Below are 20711 nucleotides of genomic sequence, written 5' to 3' on the forward strand. Positions count from 1 at the left end.
TCAGAAATTCCCCCAAAATTCTGATACACCTAGTGCTTCAGCATTTTAAGTAGGCACCGCCAAAAATGGCCGAAAAATCAAGTTGTTGTTGTTTTTAAAACGAAATTACATTTATTAAAATCCATTATTTCTGAGTAACTTTTTTTTTCCAGAAAGATAAAACCCTAAATTTTATCATATAGTAAACACAATAATGTAAAACTTTTTATACTATTTTTAATTAAATTTTAAATGTTAAATTTTCCCCAAAAGTTAATAATTGACATTTTTTTTCTTGCACAAAACACGTACATAAATATTTAAAAAAAAAAAAAAAAAAAAAAGGTTTTTGAACTAATTAATTTATTTATTCGTTGTCTAACTAAGATTTAGGATGATTTTCTATGAGAATATGTAAAAATATTATAATATAAGTACCTGGATTTCAAATAATTCCACTTATTCATATAGGCAAACAGTTACTTCGCGTCAATCTAGAGTAGATCGACAATGTTTACGTTTCTTTTTTTGTTTTGTTTTTTTACATAGGCATCACCACTTATCAAGGCTAAGAGGCAACTCAAGGATAAGGGTTAAAGAGTGTACAGTAGACATTGGACAATATAATAATCATTAGTAATGAAAATTTGGTAAATTTGATAACTTATATAGAACGGCTCATCAAGAACTTATTTACGTTAGACTTGAACACAACCATATTGTAGTCAGCCGGAAAGCAGGAAAACGGAAGACAATTCCACAGGCGTGCAGTTCTAAGAAAGAAGCTTTGTTCATGGAATCTACGCTTAGGTTTAGGCACAGATGAAGAGTGGGGGGAATTATTGATAGTGTGTACAGCTAGACGAGTGTTTCTTGTGAAAGTTTGGCGAGGGGGGACCATAGATTGAAGCTCAGTTGAACACCTTCCATGAAAATAACGATACATCAGAGACAAACTCGCAACATCTCTTCTGTGAGATAGAGGTTGCAAGGAAGAGAAAAGGATATCTCCTACGAGGCTACGAAGTCTATTTTGAACTCTATCAAGGCAGGACAAGTCCTTTCTAGCAGCTCCTGCCCAGATGTGGCAACAATATTCCATCCTTGGACGTACCTGGCTCTTATATAGATAGAGAATAGCATCAGCAGTGAGATATTTACCGGATCGATAGAAAGATCCCACCATTTTTCCAGCGGCCTTGGCAACAGATTTGATGTACATGTTCCATTTAAGATCAGGAGTAAAGGTCAAGCCCAGAAGCTTGTCAAAACTTGAGGCCTCCTGAAGACGAGAGCCATTCATTTCAAGTGATGCCAGATGTGGATCAGAATGTTGATGATGTAAAGAGAGAAGCTTGGTTTTAGATGCATTAAAAGTAACCAGCCACTCCTTTCCCCATTGTACTACGTGCTCAAGATCAGAGGAGAGAGAATTGGAGAGAACTTGGTCGTTTACTGTCTTAGATGTGCTACCATAAATGGTAGTGTCGTCAGCATAAATGTCTACAAATGATGTAAGGATGTGATTTGGAAGATCATTAATGTAGATCAGGAAAAGAGTTGGGCCCAGGATAGACCCCTGAGGGACACCAACATTAATACTGTGAGCTTCTGATTTTTGTCCATCAACTACTACTCTTATGAACCTATCAGAAAGAAATGATTTAATAATTGAGAAGACATTTCCAGCTATACCATAGCTAGAGATCTTATGAAGTAAACCTTTATGCCATACCCTATCAAAGGCCTTAGATATGTCAAGAGCAATTGCCCTAGAAAGGTTGCCTCCGTCGAGAGATTTGCTAATCCTATGAGATATAACTGTAAGCACATCTGCTGTAGAACTAGCAGAACGGAAACCATATTGAGTGTCACTAAGAAGGTTATTTTTGTTGAGATGGTTGATTACTTCTGTATTTAACACAGATTCCAACAACTTACTCATGACGCACAGAAGAATTATTGGCCTGTACTGAGAGGGGGATGAGCGATCACCTGAATTCTTAAATACAGGGCATACTGATGAAATTTTCCAGGGAGATGGGAAACTATTCTCCTTAAGACAACGTTTAAACAGTTTTGTAAATATGGGCGCTAGTTCTGGTTGAAGTTTTTTGCGCACTATAATTGGAATACCGTCAGGGCCAGTTGCTTTACTGGAATCAAGGTTTTTGATTAGCTTGGCAACATCATGTACAGATATACGTATATCACATAGCGTGTTTTCTGATACAGGAGGAAATATGTGTTTAATAAAAAGCAAACTATGGAAGACCAAACAGGCCAAAAAAAACTTATTTTTCAGTGACGAAAATTTCAATGTATTATTAACGCCGAGACTGGCCAGTACCAGATGGGTGACCATTTGCATGAGTTTGGTTTTTAATGTGTATGTGTGTGGGGGCCAGGCTCCCCAAAATGGGGGGGGGGGGGCAATTTAAAGCAGAATAAAAAAAAATTATTTCAGCGCGTTTGGTCCACCGTAGTCGAAAGGCGACAAACGTTTTCAAACGGGATCAAAAAAATGATGCTATTTTTAACACAAAGGGCACAATATTTATCGAATTTTTTTTTTTTTGTATCTATTCTTCAAACCATGCCCTGTTTAATAATGGTCATGCATTATTCGGCTCGCTAAAAAAAAATTGTTAATTTATTTATCAAAGATTTTAAAATGGCTTTTTTCGTATAAATATTAAAAAAATTTTTTTTTTGTTTTGCTTAACTTAAATTAATTATTTTACTTAACATATTCACCGAATTTCACACTTCAAAACTCAAAAAGGGGATAATTAAACACAATCGAAGTTCTGATATTCAGACGTCAAAATAAGGTATGCAAACAATTTTTTTTTTTTTTAATCTATAATTCTGTCCCTTACAACAACACAATATGTTGTGTTCGGTTTCAGATGATTATTTTAAGCATATTTGTACCCCCTCAAAACAAGGGGGGGGTTGTAAGCAAAATAAAAATATATATATATATATATATATATATATAAATATCGTTTATGAAAAATAAGTACACTGTTATAAAGTTCATTCTTCTCTTAATAATCGCTGAAAATTTCGTATTGATCGAATAATTACCTGATTTTTGGTAGATTTTTAAAAAGACGGTCCGTCAAAAAGTACTTACCTGCCCCCCCCCTCCCAGTTTTGGTGGTGCCTAATTTTAAGATATGACAATTTACCACCCTAAAGTAAAACGTGAAGGGGGGGGGGATATTTAAAATTTTCATGAATTAATTATTTTAATATTTTTATTCACACATAGCGGTGTCATCCGAAAATGTTCCTATTAAACTTTAGGTGGTGGCAGCAGAGAGCGTTCATTTTAAAATCAATGATACTGCGTTCCGTTTCAATGCAATCGCCTTCCTTGTTGCGTCCACAAGTTCCACAACACCCTGGGTCAGCAAAAAGTATTAATACCAAATCAATCAAAACTTGTCTTTCTTACAAAAGAAAATTAAATTAAAAAAAATGAATACCCCCTTTTAAGTTCTATCATATTTTTTGTTTAAAAAAAAAAAAAAAAAAGTGCGATTTTTTTTTTTTTTACGATCTGCTCCAGCTCCAGTGTAGAATAAACACCACACCTCCAACCACCCATGTTAAGAACGGCTTTCGAGTTTGGAGGGGGGGTATTCCAAAAGCCGTTCTTAACTTGGGAGGTTTTGGGGTGTTTATAATATGCTGGGGTGGGGCAGTGGGGCACGTCGTAAAAATTTACCAAAATAATTTATAGAAGCAAACAAGATTTTCTTGATCGTACATTAAAATAAAAACAACAAAAAAAAACGATGAACGGAATTGTCAAAAATAAAGAACCTTGAAAATAACGCCCTTTAGTTGTCAGTGGAGAAAATAAAGAGTCACTTTCACGGTTATATTTTTTCGCTTTACAAAGTAACAAATACAAAGAGTCAATAATTTGGCTTTTTTATACAATATTTTTAAAAATTTAAAAAAAAAAAAGGAAATACAAGCAAATACTAAATACAAGTTCAGGTGAACAAAATAATTACAAAACTTTATTAAAAAAAAAATCAAAGCACGTGTTCAAATTGATTAGCAATATTTGCACTGAGAATTTCAACACCATTAAGCCTCCCAACCGAATCGTTTCAAATTAATAATTTTGATTTAGTTTCTGCTTTCAACAAAGTTTATAAACACGTTCACTTCAGGATAATGCAGTAATGAATGCACTACTAAAGCAATCCTAACAAAACTGTACGGAAGTTATTTATTTATATATATATATATATATATATATATAAGAACAGCTATTTTTTTACAAACGCTTATCCAATATTCAACTGATTTTTAGATTAAAATTAGTTTAATACTCACCACCGAGGATAAAATTTAAATATACGCCTTTAAGTTATGCAAGTGTCCTTCCTGTTAATCTAACCACCCTTCTCCTGTCCGAAACGAAACAACTTTTATATCTACCCAAACAACTGAACCGAAACGCAACAGTTTGCATTTTTAACACGACACACGAAGGAAGTACCTGCGCACCAAAATAAAAAAAAAAAAAAAAAGTAAAACTATTTGACTAAACTTTTCACTTTTTAATATCAGTAAATTATTACATTGTTTTAATACTGATACATGAAATAATAATAATAATAATAATAGAAATATTAAATACAATGTTTACTTGTCTAAAAATTGCACCAATGCACCACACCTAAAAGGAGTTGAAAAGGCTAATATATTTATCTTAACTCGACTAGATCAGTCATTTAGCCCAACGTTTCAATCATTAAAACGCAACAAGAGTAACCATTTATTTGCCATTATTCACCAAAATAAACGTGAACCTGCAGATAGGATTTAGGGATAAATAAAACAGCACAAAAATATACAAAATGAAAACTTATGAGTATAAGACTTGGCCAGTTTCTAGATGTGGCACTATGTTGATTTGTCCGTCTAAAAGTTGAGCAAAGTCTTTAAATTTTTATTCTCGCGAGTACCTTTTTCGTATGATGAAAAACTTGGATGAAATGCGCCATTTGTCTCTCTATACATCCGGTTTGTCTGAGGAGATTTTTTTTTTTTTTTTTTTTTTTTTTTTTTTAAATTTCATTTTATAAAGTTATACATAAGTTATTTTAAGGATTTTTCATTAGTATGATATTATTTGTACCTTATTCTTAAAGATATAACAATAAAAGTGTACTCGATTTATTATATCGTACAGAATTTCTTTTTACGGAAATTACCGAGTGTTCACGTAAGCTACGGACCGGAAGCAGCTGAGTTCGGTCAACTGTTATGCGCATGCGCTCTTTTGCGCCTTTGCGACGCACGAGGTTTCACTAATGGCTGCAGATAGTGAAGCCACCGAATTGAAGAAATCAAAGAAAAGGATTGAGAAAACCATGCAAAACGGAATCGATGATGACGAAGAAGAAGAGACAAACTTCAGTGATCCAGAAGGATACGTTGATGATGTTTCCGAGGAAGGTTAATAATGTGTTTTTGTTTTCTTTAATCTATAACCAAGGGAAAAGAATCCCACGCTTGCACCCCCATCTTCTTCTCTCTCCTCTTCTCTTTCTTCTAGTAGCATGCCGGCATTTCTCGGCCGGCGAGACTCATTTATTCTTTGCCTTTTTAAAAAGATGTTTCTCGAACAAAAATATTTACGGAAATTTCACTAAATGAGAAAAATATATCGGTTAATAAATCTTTTCGTCCGTAGTGACATATTTTTCTTTTACTAAAATAATAAAGTTTTTTTTGTGGAGGTCTCTTACTCGTTTTTATTTTTTCGTCTCTTGTTCTCCTATTTAAAAATGTCCAAAGCCGCTTGAATTTTTCTGTTGGGGGGGAAAAATCTAATTTATATTTCTTATTGTTATGGTTGACCATGTATTATAAACTGATTTGATATTTACTTAGACAATCTTAATTTTTTTATCAAAGCTTAAAACTCCATGTTGCATTTCACGTACTGACCCAATATTTCATAAAATCACCATTTTTCGATTTTTAGGATCGGTAAAAAAAAAAAAAAGCGTTCGCGAACAATTGTAAAAGTTGATTTCTTGGTTAAGTTAAATATTAGATTAGTTTTTTGTGCGGCGACAGATGGAGTGACTCATCAACCATTGTAATCAAACAAATCTGGATGGAGGAATCCGGTTCGAACCCCCTGATTTAGCGGGATAAACCGTGGCCTTCGTAAAGACTGTCGTGGGTAATTGCAGGAAAAAATGTTGGATTTATTTTTAAGTTAAAGTAACCAAAAAAAGATTTGTCAAAATTCCAAGCCCCCCCCCCCAAGTACACTACATGTTTTTTAAGTTATTTGTAATAAAAATTACGAATCATTTTATGAAAATTTTATTTGTATCTTTTAAACAGATTATTTAAAAAAGTTTCTTAATTGTCCACCATTACTTAAACTTTTTGTATAAAATCCTATCCTGATCTGAGAACTTTTTGTCTACGTCAAATATAATTGTTTTTAAAATCCTGAAAATTGGGCATAGAGTACTTAAAAATAGCCTTCCGCTTATTATTACTATATGCGGGTTTGTATTACTAATATATATATATATATATATATATATATATATATATATATATATATGCATGCATGCATATATATATATATATGCATGCATGCATGCTTATAACTTGAACGTAAACTGTACATATGGCATATATTTACATATGTTCCTCATGTTCATTTCCCACGGATTTTTAGGAAAAAAAAAGATTATAACGAATGTGAATTTTTAATTTTTTGCATTATGTATACTTAATTTTATATTCCCTCTTCACGGCATACCTACTATAATTATCTTCATTATTGGGACTACTATTCTCTTGCTATTTTTTATTTTATTTATTTATTTTTTCGGTCAATTTAACCTCCGATCTCCAGGTTCATCTTTTCCAATTTTGGATTAATGGGTTCAGTTCAAAACACTGTAAAATACGATGTTTTGAACTGAACCCTTGGGGGGGGGGGGGCTAAATTATTTTGGTGCTAATGCACTTACTGGTCCGCGTTATTTTTTTAAATCGTATTTCCAAGTTTAAAGTTTTGTTCGTTTTTTTTTTTATTTTATTCAATTGTAAAGTTAAAGTACAGAATAGGTACAAAACACCATCTCCATCCCATGTTAAGAATGGCTTTTTAAATAATAACGTTATTTCAGCACGGATCAATAAGTGGATGAGTACCATTATTTTTCAGACTTCGTTTTTTTTGGGGGGGGGGGGGTATGCAGAATATGGACCGTGCTATTTTTTTGATATGATTTTTTAAGTTAAATGTTTACGATATCGTTTGTTTAGAAAGTCTATAATTTAAAAAAAAAAAAATGTTTTAATGCTCCCCCCCCCCCCTGAAAATGAACTTTGGGGGAAAATTTTGAATTCTTAAAAATGCAGTTTATCTATTTTCATGAATTGACAGGTTATTTCGACAGCTTTTTATATTTTTTTTTCTTTTTACCGTCCGGCGGGTCACAACACAAAAAGCCTCTTAAGTGCATACTGCATATGGTCCGAATGACTACATCATTTAACCAATAAAAATAAGACTTTTCTACTAAACCCCCCCCCCCCCCCTTTTTTTTTTTTTTTTTTTTTTTTTTCTAAATAGCATTTTAAAGTCGTAAGTTTCCCCTAATTTTATTTTTGATTTCAGTAAATATTTAATTTATTAGGGGGGGGGGTGTACTTATCAAAGTTACGTGTCTGCGAGAAACGCAAACTCGCGAGATTTTGTCGAATTGTTTTTTATGACACAATCTTTTTATTTGGTATTTATGGTTAGCTTTTAAGAAATTTCTCATTTCGTCGTTTTTATGAAGAAAATCAGAATTTTGACCTAAAGAACAGGTGGAAAACATTTTAGCGATTTATTGCACGTGTCAGGTTTTTGTTAGAAAAATAGATGGGGTGGGGATAATAGATTGATACCTTTGGCGTGATATTCTACTTTTTAGAGTGCGGTTACGTGTGAACACTCTGAAAAACTTGGCGAAAACAAAAAGAGTATGGGGATGAGTTTTTTTTTTTTTTTTTATAAATTTCAAATAAAACGATTTCCCATTTCGGTGGCGATCTAATTGTAGTAGTAGTGCACTCACTGCACTTATTGATCCGTGTTGAAATAATAACGTTATTATTTAAAAAAATAGCGCGGATCAGTAAGTGCACTAGCACCCTAACTTTTTAAGGCTATTTATTGTTTTTACCATTAAGACCAAGTTCATGAAATCACACACACACACACACACACACACACACACACACACACACACAGAATTTATTTCCCATAGCAAATAAAAAAAAAAAATTTCTATATCCTAAAGCATAGAATGGATCGTTAAATAATGAATGATTTTCTTGGGGTTAGCAGACGCCAAATTAGTGCGGGGTCTGCGGGGAAGGGAGTAGTTTTTACATAGTTTCAGAAAAGAAAAAAAAAACATTGAAATAGGTCAGACGTCTTTATTATATTGAATCAGTTGCTAGAGTGGAGAAAATATTAAAATATGTTACTCATTTTTTAATTGTCCTATTTTGCTATACATGGATGGATCTCCTTGTGGGCTGAGAGCAACACAAAATAGTCTTGCCAGTTCTTACTAAGTTGTTTTAAAAAAAAAGGTAAAACTATACAAACACCGTGACAGCGAATTAACCCTAACCCTAAACCCTAAACCCTAAACCCTAACGCTGTCACGGTGTTTGTATAATAATACCATTTGAAAATTTACGGGTGCTTTTTTTTATATATATATAATAGAAATAAGCTTGATACACCTGAGATTTTAAGTTGCCATATGTTAAACCAATTATTGCAGGTGTTTTGTTTGTTTTTATCACTTTGTCTACACAACTTTTCCTTGAAGTTATCTGTAAAGTTTTCTTGTTACAGATTTATGTACTTAAAAAGGACTAAATTGTGATTATTTTATTTTATTTTATTTTTTTTTTTTAGTACTTATTTGACAACCTATAAAATCTTTTAAATTGTTACAGATGTTAAGCGTTTGTGCGCGTACTGACACTTAAGTTTGTGTGTGGACCAAACAAAAACTGCAACATTACATTTTTTGTAAAGTTTCTGTGTTCATGGCTAAAACGAGAAAAGAAGCGTAGGTTGGTGTTGTACTTGTCTCATTTAATATTAGCTGGAGTATCAATCTCAGGATGGGTTCAAGGCACTCTGGATTGAGCTGTCTAGCAAACTACTTCAACTCTATCAAAAAGAATGTTAAAAATAGAATTTGCATTAGATGCCTTAAATAATCAAATTATCTTTTTAAATAAAATCGGGTGAAACGAAACACTCTCAAGATGAGAAATGGATAGTCCTTCAGGGATCTACTTTTACATGTCCGTCTGAAATTTTCAAATTTAAAAAAAAAAAAAATTAAACTTAATTCTGTGTAGCTTACACCATTTAAAAAAGTCGAGTTTCTTGAATTTTTTGTAATTTGATTAGTTTAAATTTCGTTTATAATTGTGGATTAATATATATATATATATATATATATATATATATATATATATATATATAGCAAAAATAGTAATTAGTAAAAGCCTGAAGAAATTGCTCAATATTGCAGTGCAAATATGTTTTATTTTTTTTTATTACCGTTTTATCTGCTTAGTTACACGTTTCGGTTACTGAATTGTATTAAGTGATCCAGTAACTTCATCAGACATTACATTTTCTGTAATGTCTGAAGTTACTGGATCGTTTAATACGATTCGGTAACCGAAACATGTGTAACTAAGCAGATAAAACGGTAATAAACAATAAAACTTATATGGGAAAATTAAAAGAACAGGAATAATATTGATTCTTTAAGAGACTTATCAGGATAATGCAAAGCTCAACAAATTGCTTTGGAGCTTATATAGAGTATTAATAAAATAAGAAAATATAAAAATATCTACTAATGTATATAGATTTATTTATTTATTCAATAAGGATGATATACCAATTAGGGTTGAATTTATTGAGATATATATCCCTTCCCTATATGTATAAAATGAACTCGTTTTTTTTCCCTCTGATTTTGACCGTAATAGGATTGAAAATCAAGACATTTCATGCAAATATGCACAAGCTTCAGCACATTATCTGAGGTGTGTTATAGGTCTATTACCTCTACACTAGGTGTATCAGAATTCTTGTAGGAATTTTTGACTCCCCTAACACGAAACTGCGAATAAAATATAAAAAACGCATAATTTCTCTTTTAAAAGTGGGTTGTTTATTTTCTTTATGGATTATACTTCCAAAATAAACTATTAAAGTTGTTTTAAAAGTAATAGAAATATTTTTAAAAACCAGTAATGAAATTAATTGAATCTTACGAGCTCAGTATTTTTCAATTTTTAAACTTTAAAAATCTATCAAAATTTTTCTGATTGTATTTTTACGATATTTTCAAGGTCAATGTGAAATTTTAGGCTCTTTCCAATAAACCGAATATAATATTTTAGACAAACGTGTGTTTTTTTTTTTTTTTTTTAATCCCCCCCCCCCCATTTTCAAGTGTCTATTAAAAAGTAAATAATTAATTTACTCACCAAAGTTTTATATATCACAAATTGAAAATAAAAGATCAATAAATAATATATTCAAATTTAAAACAAAAAAAAAGTAGTGTTTTTTAGAAATTTATCTGTAAAGTTCGAAGTTTAAAACCTTTTCTCTTTTTTTTTAAAAACACTTTTGTTTTTTGTTTGTTTGTTTGTTTTTAATGAAACCTTGGTCCTTGCTCCTTTAATTGAAATTAAAAAAATTAGGGCTTGAATTACATTTTCGAGGATCGGTATGTGTTTTAAGCTTGGAAAGACGGGGTGGAATTATTCAATATTTTTCACAATTTCTGACACCTACCTCTACACTTCCTCGATAATCGTGGATTCCTATATTTTTTCTAGTGAAAATTTACTGCCAAAATCGGTTAGAATTAATGGAAGTTGTAAAATCTTTTCTCTTTATTAAATTCCCCCTACCCCTGCTACCACTTACACCATTGTGGATCCGTTCACAATGGGCAGTACGAAGAAACACCGGTTTGGGTTCGTAGTTGCTAAAAAAAAATGGAATGGTATTTTAACGTTCTCATTCTGTGTTTTTTACTGGGTGAAACGCACCATTGGATTTAAGCGAATCGAAGGTTTATTTGTGCCATTTTTTTATTTCGCTTTATTTCGTTTTGTAGTTGACTAAAAAAAAACTGGAATGGACTGGGTGAAACGCATCATTGGATTTAAGCGAATCAAAGGGTTATTTATGCCTTTTTCTTTTTGCTGTGTTTTTTTGTTTTTCAGAACATGTCCATCTTTTTCCCTGATTTATGTTTTCTGTTTTTCCGATTTTATTTTTAAACAAGCTTTGTTTGTTAACTTTTTTCTTTTGCAGAAGTTTAACATCGTTTTTATTTTTATATTTAAACAAGGTTATTTCTTCGCTTATTCTTTACTTTACCCCCCCCCCCCCAAACAACCGGGCAACGCCGGGTAACCTCACTAGTATATCCCTATATATATCTTCCTGTATACACACACCCACACAGAATAAATCAGATTATCTGGTATCCTGCATATGTGTAGAGCATTGTTACTACAAAGCTCGAGTTGCTATGTCTCAACCTTAAAAGTAATAGACCGGTATGTGTTTTAATGCGGATAAATATGAATGTACATAAACTTTCCATATGTGCATGTGATTAAACTTGATTAAGTTTAATAGTTTGCTTTGCCTGCTAGCTATTGCTTCACAATTTAATTCCTATTCTCTACTTCAAATCAATGAAACGAAATCAACTGATAACACACATAACGATAGATTGGTTAAATATGAGTATGTAACAAGTATTTAATTTTCTGAACAAATCAAACATTACGGTAATATTGTGTATTCAAAGCAGCAACTACAACTTTTTTTTTTCTCACCTTATTCTTTCCTCAAATCTAATTTTGTCTTGTTTGTACTGCAAATCGGGCCGGACACGCATATATTCTCTTTTCTAAATAAACAACCCTAATCAACATAGTTGTTGTTGTTTCTCCACTTGGCCTTCTTCAGGTGGTTAACTGCAGTTATGAAGATGAGGATAACAGTTTACAAATAAACAAATTACTCATTTCAAAGAATTCCAATAAAAATAATACATAATACCATTCGGTATGGACTCAATGGTGGAAGACCGGATAAGAACAAAAACTTGTATTTATAAGACCAAAAAATTCAACCCTGGCACAGTGGATAGAGGTGTTGAGTCTCTGCAGTTCCAGGTGAGCATTGTTTGAGGATAGCAATTTCAATCCTACTCAAAGCAGGATTAGGTGACCAAAACGTGGTAAGACAACAACTATGGAAGGCAGTAATTACTGAGGATAGAGTTAAGACTCGGCTTTCCTATCCTGTCGAGGTTAAACATTTGAAGAAGGCCAGAGGAATAGTTCGCCGAAATGTCGTAAAACAACTATGAAGTTAAGGATAAGTCTGCAAATAAGTGTACAAATTGCTCATCTCAAAGGATTAAATATATATATATATATATATATAACTTAATGAAATCACAAAGTAAACAAGAAAATTAGTTATCTTCTCACCGTGTCGTATTTGCTTTGAGCGACAATCTGGAAGAATAGTGGTGTGAGAATTTCTTCTTTCGCAGAAGATGCTTATGGAACTAAACATAACCATTAAACAAAACGTACTTACCTTGTCTAAGAAATTTGGTACTGTTTTTCATTGCAGAATGATGCGTTCAGTGTAACCACAACTTGTAAATGGTTATGGAATAGTTCTGTTTCTCATTTGAAGGTAATTCAAAAAAAAAAAAAAGATAGTAAAATAAGCAATCAAGTTGACACATGGTTAATGCATAACATGCTTCTACTCAACTGATGAAAAAAAAAAAATTTATTGGAGACTGCATGGTTATAAAGGGTGCCAGATTATTACCTAAACATCCTCTTCTCCCTTAGAAAGGGAAAGGTGTCATGTTAAAAGTTTAGTAATACAATTTCTAACAGTGATGAGGAGAAATTATAGATTGTCTGAAGCAATGCTGGGATAAGCGGGAAATTGATTTTATTTTTTTTTAGTTTGGTTGTATTACCAAGTTTGTACTACCAAGTTCAATCTACTCTACTAAATTGACTCGTATGTGGCTAGGAAGGAAAAGCAATGAATTTCTATCATTCCCAGAGTTATTAGAGAAAATAATTTTTGCTCAGTTAGGAAGGATAGATCCTTCCTAACTGATCATTCTAAATGTTATTAAACTGATGACATGGCATTTTTATATCAAAAGTATTGAAAATATTTTCAAGATGATAGAAAATGTTGAATCGGATTTTATTAAAACAAAAATCATTAATAGAAAAGAAACTGATGGATTAATGATTATCAAACATGTCAATGCTTGTCTAAATGTGTTCATTTCTACCCTCTAAGGTTTCGCTTTTTTTTTTCTTTTTTTTTTTTCTCAAGTTTTAAAGACCTTGAAATCAAACTTTAGTTTTGTTTCTTTTATAGAGAGTAAATCAGTTATGAGCTGTAAAAAAAAAAAAAACCTTTTTAGAGGCATGCATCCTTTTTTTTTCTTCTTCTTTTTTAATAGGAAGTTTAGTCTGTTATAACATTTCAATAGCATTTCCATGGCCAAACGCTCACATTAGATGAAATACATTAATATTTTAAAGTTCTTTAATTGTTATACATTTTTTTTTCCAGCAAACTTTATCAATTGGATTTGTTAAAGTAAAAAATAAAAACTACATTGTAATGATTTTATATACATACATTGTGTGTGTACGTAATTAAAATTTATTTTCTCATTAACAAATTTCATTTTTAGCAAATGTTTCGCTTATTTTAATCGAGTTTGGAATTTTAACATTCATCAAAAAACAAAGCAATAACAATTGGTATATCATGGTTAGATTTGTTAAAATAATTCTGTAAGGAAATTTGAGTGCATAACATTTGGTAGTTCAAGTTTGTAGGCTAATTATTTTGGAGAAATTTTTTTTAACTTCACAAAGGTATATATATATATATATATATATATATATATATATATAACCTTTTAAAATTGAATGCTTTAGCAGTTATCTATTCAGTTGCAACCACTAACTTGTAACATTTAAGTGGGCAACTTAGCTAGTTTTGAATAACAGATTCTTGTTTCGTTGCACTTGTAGAATTTTTCTAGAGTGAAACCATTGGAAGTTAAATATGGGAATGAGACAATATAAAAAATGGATTGGATGAGAAATTACATCATCAAAGAATGAAGTTTAGGTTTTGTAAAATAATTTTATGACAAACCACACTGAATTGCATGAGAGACTTTTGATAAATGACCATCTGTTAAAATTTACGTGACTAAAGAGTTTTTTTAATGGGGTGATCCATCTCTACACATTACCACAAGACTGGGACATCACAGCCAGACAAGAAATTTAGATAGCAAATTGATAAAAGCCAATTTTTAAAGAATATTTTTTTTTGTGATAAATCCTGTTTATAATACCTTTGTTTTGCACAGTAGTATTCTAACGCTTTTTGATTAGAGCAAATTCCCCCATCCACCACCACCACTCCCTCAGCATAAATGAAACTATATGACTCTGTAAAACTAACATGTGTGGAGTTGTCCTTACGTGAAAGATAGCTGCTATAATAACCACAAGGTTTTTGTCCTGTTCTGTATCTGGTTATCTTTCAAGGGAATCAGTTGTGTCTGTGCACAGTTCAGGATGAAAACTGAAGAGAAAACCAAATGTGACTTCAATAAATTAAAATTATTTTTTAATTACCCAATTTTTAAAAAGAGGAAAAAATGTTGAACATAAAGCATTAACTACTTGAAATATTAAAAGAGCAAAAGTTAAATTCATCTTTTTTATTTCGTTATGCATTAGCAACTAGCTGTAGTTACCCTGTTGCTTCAAGTAATATTTATAAGTAATTTTTTAAGTAGGATTTTTAAAAATGCGCATTTTTATTTTTATTTCAATAAAGCTTTGATTAATAGTAAATAAGAACCATTTATTTTTATTCAATGTGTGCCATGATCGTCAGTGTTTGCAATTGTTCAGGGATGGTAGTGATCATTAACAACAACCGGAGTTTACTATTTTGTGAAGGGGAAGAGGGCAGGCTTCCACTGGGCAACACTGGTTTACAGGTCCTGCTAGTTTTTTTATAAATCTCTAAATATTTAACTATAAAATGGTAATTTTGTCTTGATTACCATAAAAACACATCTTAAATGTACATATATTTTCTCGGGTGTAAAAACGCTTTTGAGGGGTAATCTAGAGATTTTAGTTAGACTAGAAGTTTAAATCAATAAATGCTTATTTTGGCGGATCTGAACGAGAATCCCCCCCCCCTCCTCCTAATTTTTATAGTATGTTTTAGTATGTATTATAGTTTTCAAGTTTGGAGATGTTTATTCTGAAAGCCATTTTAACATGGGGAAGGTTGGTGTTTATACTATGCTGGGTTAGGTCATAAAAAAAATACCAACTGCAAAATACCAATTAAAATTGGGGGGGGGGTCTCTTTTAGATCTGCCTTTATTTTATTATTACTCCACGCAGTGGAAGATTTTTCTTAAATCAAGCTGATTAAAGGAATCGTTTTTGGCACCGGAAAATAAACAATTTTTACCGATTCCGATATTTCCAAAAAGTTCTGATTAATAAATATATATATATATATATATATATATATATATATATATATGTGGAAAATGTTGTACATCATTTATTTTTCAAGTCTGTTGATTGTATTTTTATTATTCAATTTAAATTTCTGTATCTTTATCAAAGTATTTGAAATGTTTATATTTCTTTGTAGAGCTTGTTGCTGACGTCATAAAAGAGAAACCCACTGAATATGATGGCTTTGATTCCGTCATCGTGGTTGACCATGTCCCTAAGGTTGGTCCTGAACGTTTGGAGAAGCTGCAGAGTGTTGTCAAAAAGATTTTTCAAAAATTTGGTAAAATCCGAACTGAGCATTACCCAATGTCTGATGGCAAAACGAGTGGGTATGTCTGAAGAATTTTTTTTTTTTTTTCTCTCTCATTTTCTTTTTTCTTTTTTTTCTTCTTCAGCTTCTGATGAGTTCACTGTCAGTTTTTGGCACACAGTGACTCATTTAAATGTTTTTTTTTTTTTAAAGCTGTATTTATATATATGTGTGTGTGTGTTTTATTATTCAGGGTCCTATGGACAAATTTACCTTTAGTTGATCTTTGACAACTAAATATTTTCGTTTACTGGCCAAACCCACATGACTTTTGGTATGACATCTTTGTTCTGTGACGATTATGTACATAATAAAAAATTTTTGTATTTTTTAAATAAGTGTAATTCTAAACATACAACAATTTTTATGTTGATACTTAGATATAAACATTCGAATTTCTCCAAATGTTTTTTTTTTTTTTTTTTAACAGCCTTCGTTAAAAAAAAAAAGTATATTGTTCTTTTAAACTTTCATTGTTTTAATAATTTAACTTTGTTCATTTTATTTTTAAAAAGTTGAAAAGATATTTTTCACTCCGTAGTGAACTTTGGAAGATAGTGAAAGAAATACAATCATCAAAAGATAAGCATTATTTCTAGTCGCTACTTTGAAAAATCACTCGCAAATGCGACTGTTTCACTCGCAATGTACAGCCCTGTTATTTATTGGTGATAGCAGCAGCATGCGAATGCTGCTTTTGTTTTCAGATTGATGCAGTCAGGTTGTACTTTCCTCCATCGTACACAAATGCATTAGATTGCTGCTTATGATGGGATGCATTTTTATTTCCACGTCGTTTTTATGTTTATAAAATTTATCACATGGATAATTATGTAATTAAAAAGAAATATTGTATATATACAATTACATTTAAATGGTCAAATCTTTGTGAGTTTGTGCCTAGAACAAAATCTCTACAATTGTAGATAAAGTTTCAGCATAATTATTTTAGTGTTAAAGTTTAACTAGGAAGTTTATAAACTGAAAATCTAAATATTGCTATTTACATGATATAATTTTTTAAAAAGTAATGTTTATATATTCATATGCCTGAGAAAAGCTAACAGTCACATGAACTGTTGAATTTTATTCCATAAAAAGAATCATGAAAGCTTGAGAATTCGCAATTAGAATTACTTGAAATGTGCATTGTTCAAGCATTTGTAATAGCAAAATGATTGTGCGTTAAGCAAGCTCTCAGATTTGTTAGATCACCATTCAGAGTTTCTTTCCTTCCAGGTTAGCAGACTAAAATATTTGTAGTTATATGCTTTCTTTTATTAGAAGGCTAAAAAGTTCAAAATCTTAGTGTATTAGTATGCTATCCTTGAGTAAAGTTCCAAATAAAAGATGATGAAAAAAAATCCTTGTAGACTGAGGACGGCGAGGAGCACAAATCTTGATGAATCACAATTTAATCATTGCAGCAGAACATAGAATAGTGTACTGATATGCTTTCCAAACAGTGTTAATATAAATTCATAATATCATTAATAACATGTGGGGAAATATTTAAAAAAGTATAAGCTCCATACATACCATCTATGGATACGAGTGAGGGGGGGGGGGGGGCTTCCTTTAATAATTAGATTCTTGTTGGGACGAATAACCACGTTCATTCATGGTGAAGGTCATAATTGGAACTGAAAAAAGCGCGATTAAAGTTTGCACTTTTTATTGAAACCACGTTCGAAATAATGTTCATGTGTTATTTCATCTAAAAGTATTTTTTATATATTTTTCATGATGCCAGAATGAGTTCGAGTTGCGAATTCCAACAGAACTAAATCAAAGAAAATATCAATGTTGAAAAGAATAGTTTGAATAAAAACAGTGTAAATTATTAAGATTATTTCAATACGTCATTTGTATGTTTAATTTTTTTTTATTTTTTTACCGTGAAAATCGCTTATAGATTTCATTAAAAAAAATTCTAGACAACTAGCAGAATATCTTGGGACAAATATTCTAATTAATTTAATTTATTAAAGAGAAGGTTTGCACAACTTTTATGTCCACTTTAGAAAATGATTAAAATAATGATATATAAAGTTTGTGTCTATCTTCCAATTTTGATCAATATCCATTAAATTATTCTTGAAAAATGTCTAAAATTTATAGTCTTAAAAGAAATTCACGAAATCTTACATAATTGGTGACTTATAAGAAATGATTAAATTTTCATGCAAATTAAAAAAATATGTAAATTTTTTAAATAGAACTATATAACATTGTTTTGTGTGTGTGTGTGTGTGTGTGTGTGTGTGTGTGTGTGTGTATATATATTTCATGATTTAGATTCTGTTAATTATCTTCTATTTTGATGTTCTCAAATATGAGGGCAAATTTGCATTTTTTGTTTAAATTAAGATTAAGTTAACTGTACTTGAAAGTTTGATAGTTAGGGTCAGCGGTGTTCCTACTTTCTCAAAATTGAATTCATTTGTATCGAAAGAGAACTATTCAAAATTGAATGCAAATTAAGTCACGAGTTTTACAGGAGTTAATAATTCAACAAATCTTTTTTCTTAAAATCATATTGTGAAAGATGAGTGTCAATGGAAGACTGATTTAAAAGAAATTTAACGAGTTCTTGAGTTTTTAGTGTTTGCTAAAATTGTTATTTAGATGCTATAGCAGTGTCTGTTATGTGTGTGTGTGTGTTATGTTTCTGAATTTTTAAGATGAGGATAGATAATTCATATTGTATTATTCGGACTTGAATGTTATTTTCACCATGTTTTGGTCACTGTAACCTTCAACCTTTTCAGATGTATCTTGTCGAACTCATAAATCTGCACAGAATTTTGAAGAGAGCCCTTTATTTAATCCACTGAGATATGTTCTCGTCGATAGCCATGACTAGATATAAATCCTAAGTAATTCGTGATTGTATTCTGAGAATCCTTTGCACTGAGGATTGAGCCTTCAACCTCCAAAAGAATGTCATTTGCAACTGAATTTTACCAATTACTACAACATGACTCTTCAAGTCTAATGTGAACAAATTCTTGTTGAGCTACTCCCTTAAATAATCAAATGTTACCCAATTTCCATCAGTACTGGTCACTATGCTGTTGTCTCATTAACCACCATACTCTCATTAATCCTTATTCTCCAATGATCTTCAGGCCTTGATAAAAGGTCAATCACTTGTAAAAAAAACTTGCAGATAGTTCTAGTATGAATTTTGTGAGTCTTACATATATTGTTTTTAGCTATATGATCTTATTACTTATCACTAATATATATATATATATATATATATATATATATATATATATATATATATATACACACACACACACACACACGTTTTGTTTTTTTTATTGAAACTTAATAGTTCCCATATTATATTAAATTTTAGATGCTTATACAAAGAGGTAACAGATAAAAAATCTTTTTGTTTTTTAATGTCTTTTTAAGCAAAAACTATATTACTTACTGAATTGTCATATTGAAAATAGTAATATATCCAAAAATTCATTGAGTAGAACTACCGTTATGTTCGTAATTAAAAAAAAATCTATTGGTCTTGGTTACACATGCTGGATGTCATTACAATGTAAGAGTTGTATGCTCAGTCCGTCAAGTCCAAAGTAGCTGAGCAGCAACCAGTTTTGGCAAATAGCAAACAGAATCCTGAACAGAAGCATGTGCTCTATCCCAACTATCATCAATGGATTTGAGGTAATCTTGTCAGCATCCGCAAAACCAAACTCTTTGCCAAGAACTTTGCAACTAAGGCCGCCAACCCCCAATATTTCCTCCTGTATCAGAAAACATGCTATGTGATATACAAATATCTGTATGTGATGTTGCCAAGCTAATCAAAAACCTTGATTCCAGTAAAGCAACCACCCTGATGGTATTCCAATTATAGTACTCAAAAAAACTTCAACCAGAACTAGCGCCCGTACTTACAAAACTGTTTAAACATAGTCTTGAGGAGAATTGCTTCTCATCACCTTGGAAAATCTCATCAGTCAGTATGCCCTGTATTTAAGAATTCAGGTGATCACTCATCCCTCTCTCAATATAGGCCAATAATTCTTGTGTCATGAGTAAGTTGCTGGAATCTGTGTTAAATAGAGAAGTAATCAACCATCTCAGCAATAATAACCTTCTTAGTGACACACAATATGGTTTCCATTCTGCTAGATCTACAGCAGATGTGCTTACAGTTATATCTCATAGGATTAGCGAATCTCTCGACAGAGGCAACCTTTCTAGGGCAATTGCTTTTGACATATCAAAAAGCCTTTGATAGGGTATGGCATAATGGTTTACTTAACAAGATCTCCAGCTATGGTATAGCTGGAAATATCTTCTCAATTATTAAATCATTTCTCTCTGATAGGTTCATAAGAGTAGTAGTTGATGGACAAAAATCAGAAGTTCACAGTATTAATTACATCCTGGGCCCAAGTGTTTTTGATCTACATTAATGATCTTCCAAATCACATCCTTACATCATTTGTAGACATTTATGCTGATGACACTACCATCTATGGCAGCACATCTAAGACCGTAAACGACCAAGTTCTCTCTGATTCTCTCTCCTCTGATCTTGAGCACGTGGTCCAATGGGATAAGTAGTGGCTGGTTACTTTTAATGCATCTAAAACCAAGCTTCTGTCTTTACATCATCAACTTTCTG

At 31.4% G+C, this 20711-nt stretch overlaps 2 protein-coding genes across 2 annotated transcripts in view; one reads left to right on the forward strand and one right to left on the reverse strand.

Annotated features, from left to right (window-relative positions):
* Positions 1–4446, reverse strand: part of LOC145293280 (mitochondrial thiamine pyrophosphate carrier-like) — a 145160-nt gene extending 140714 nt beyond the window's left edge. The window contains exon 1 of the mRNA XM_080139881.1: positions 4342–4446. The gene's annotated coding sequence lies outside the window, so the exon portion shown is untranslated. The remainder of the gene's footprint in view (positions 1–4341) is intronic.
* Positions 4447–5235: 789 nt separating this feature from the next.
* LOC145293279 (eukaryotic translation initiation factor 3 subunit B-like) overlaps positions 5236–20711 on the forward strand; it is a 62417-nt gene continuing 46941 nt past the window's right edge. The window contains exons 1-2 of the mRNA XM_080139880.1: positions 5236–5469; positions 15878–16070. Of these exons, the coding sequence (XP_079996006.1) occupies positions 5325–5469; positions 15878–16070 (338 nt within the window). The 5' untranslated portion in view covers positions 5236–5324. The remainder of the gene's footprint in view (positions 5470–15877; positions 16071–20711) is intronic.

This window comes from Euprymna scolopes, chromosome 14 (assembly GCF_053919585.1).
Source record: "Euprymna scolopes isolate OS-2025 chromosome 14, ASM5391958v1, whole genome shotgun sequence".
In the NCBI taxonomy this organism is placed as follows: domain Eukaryota; kingdom Metazoa; phylum Mollusca; class Cephalopoda; order Sepiida; family Sepiolidae; genus Euprymna; species Euprymna scolopes.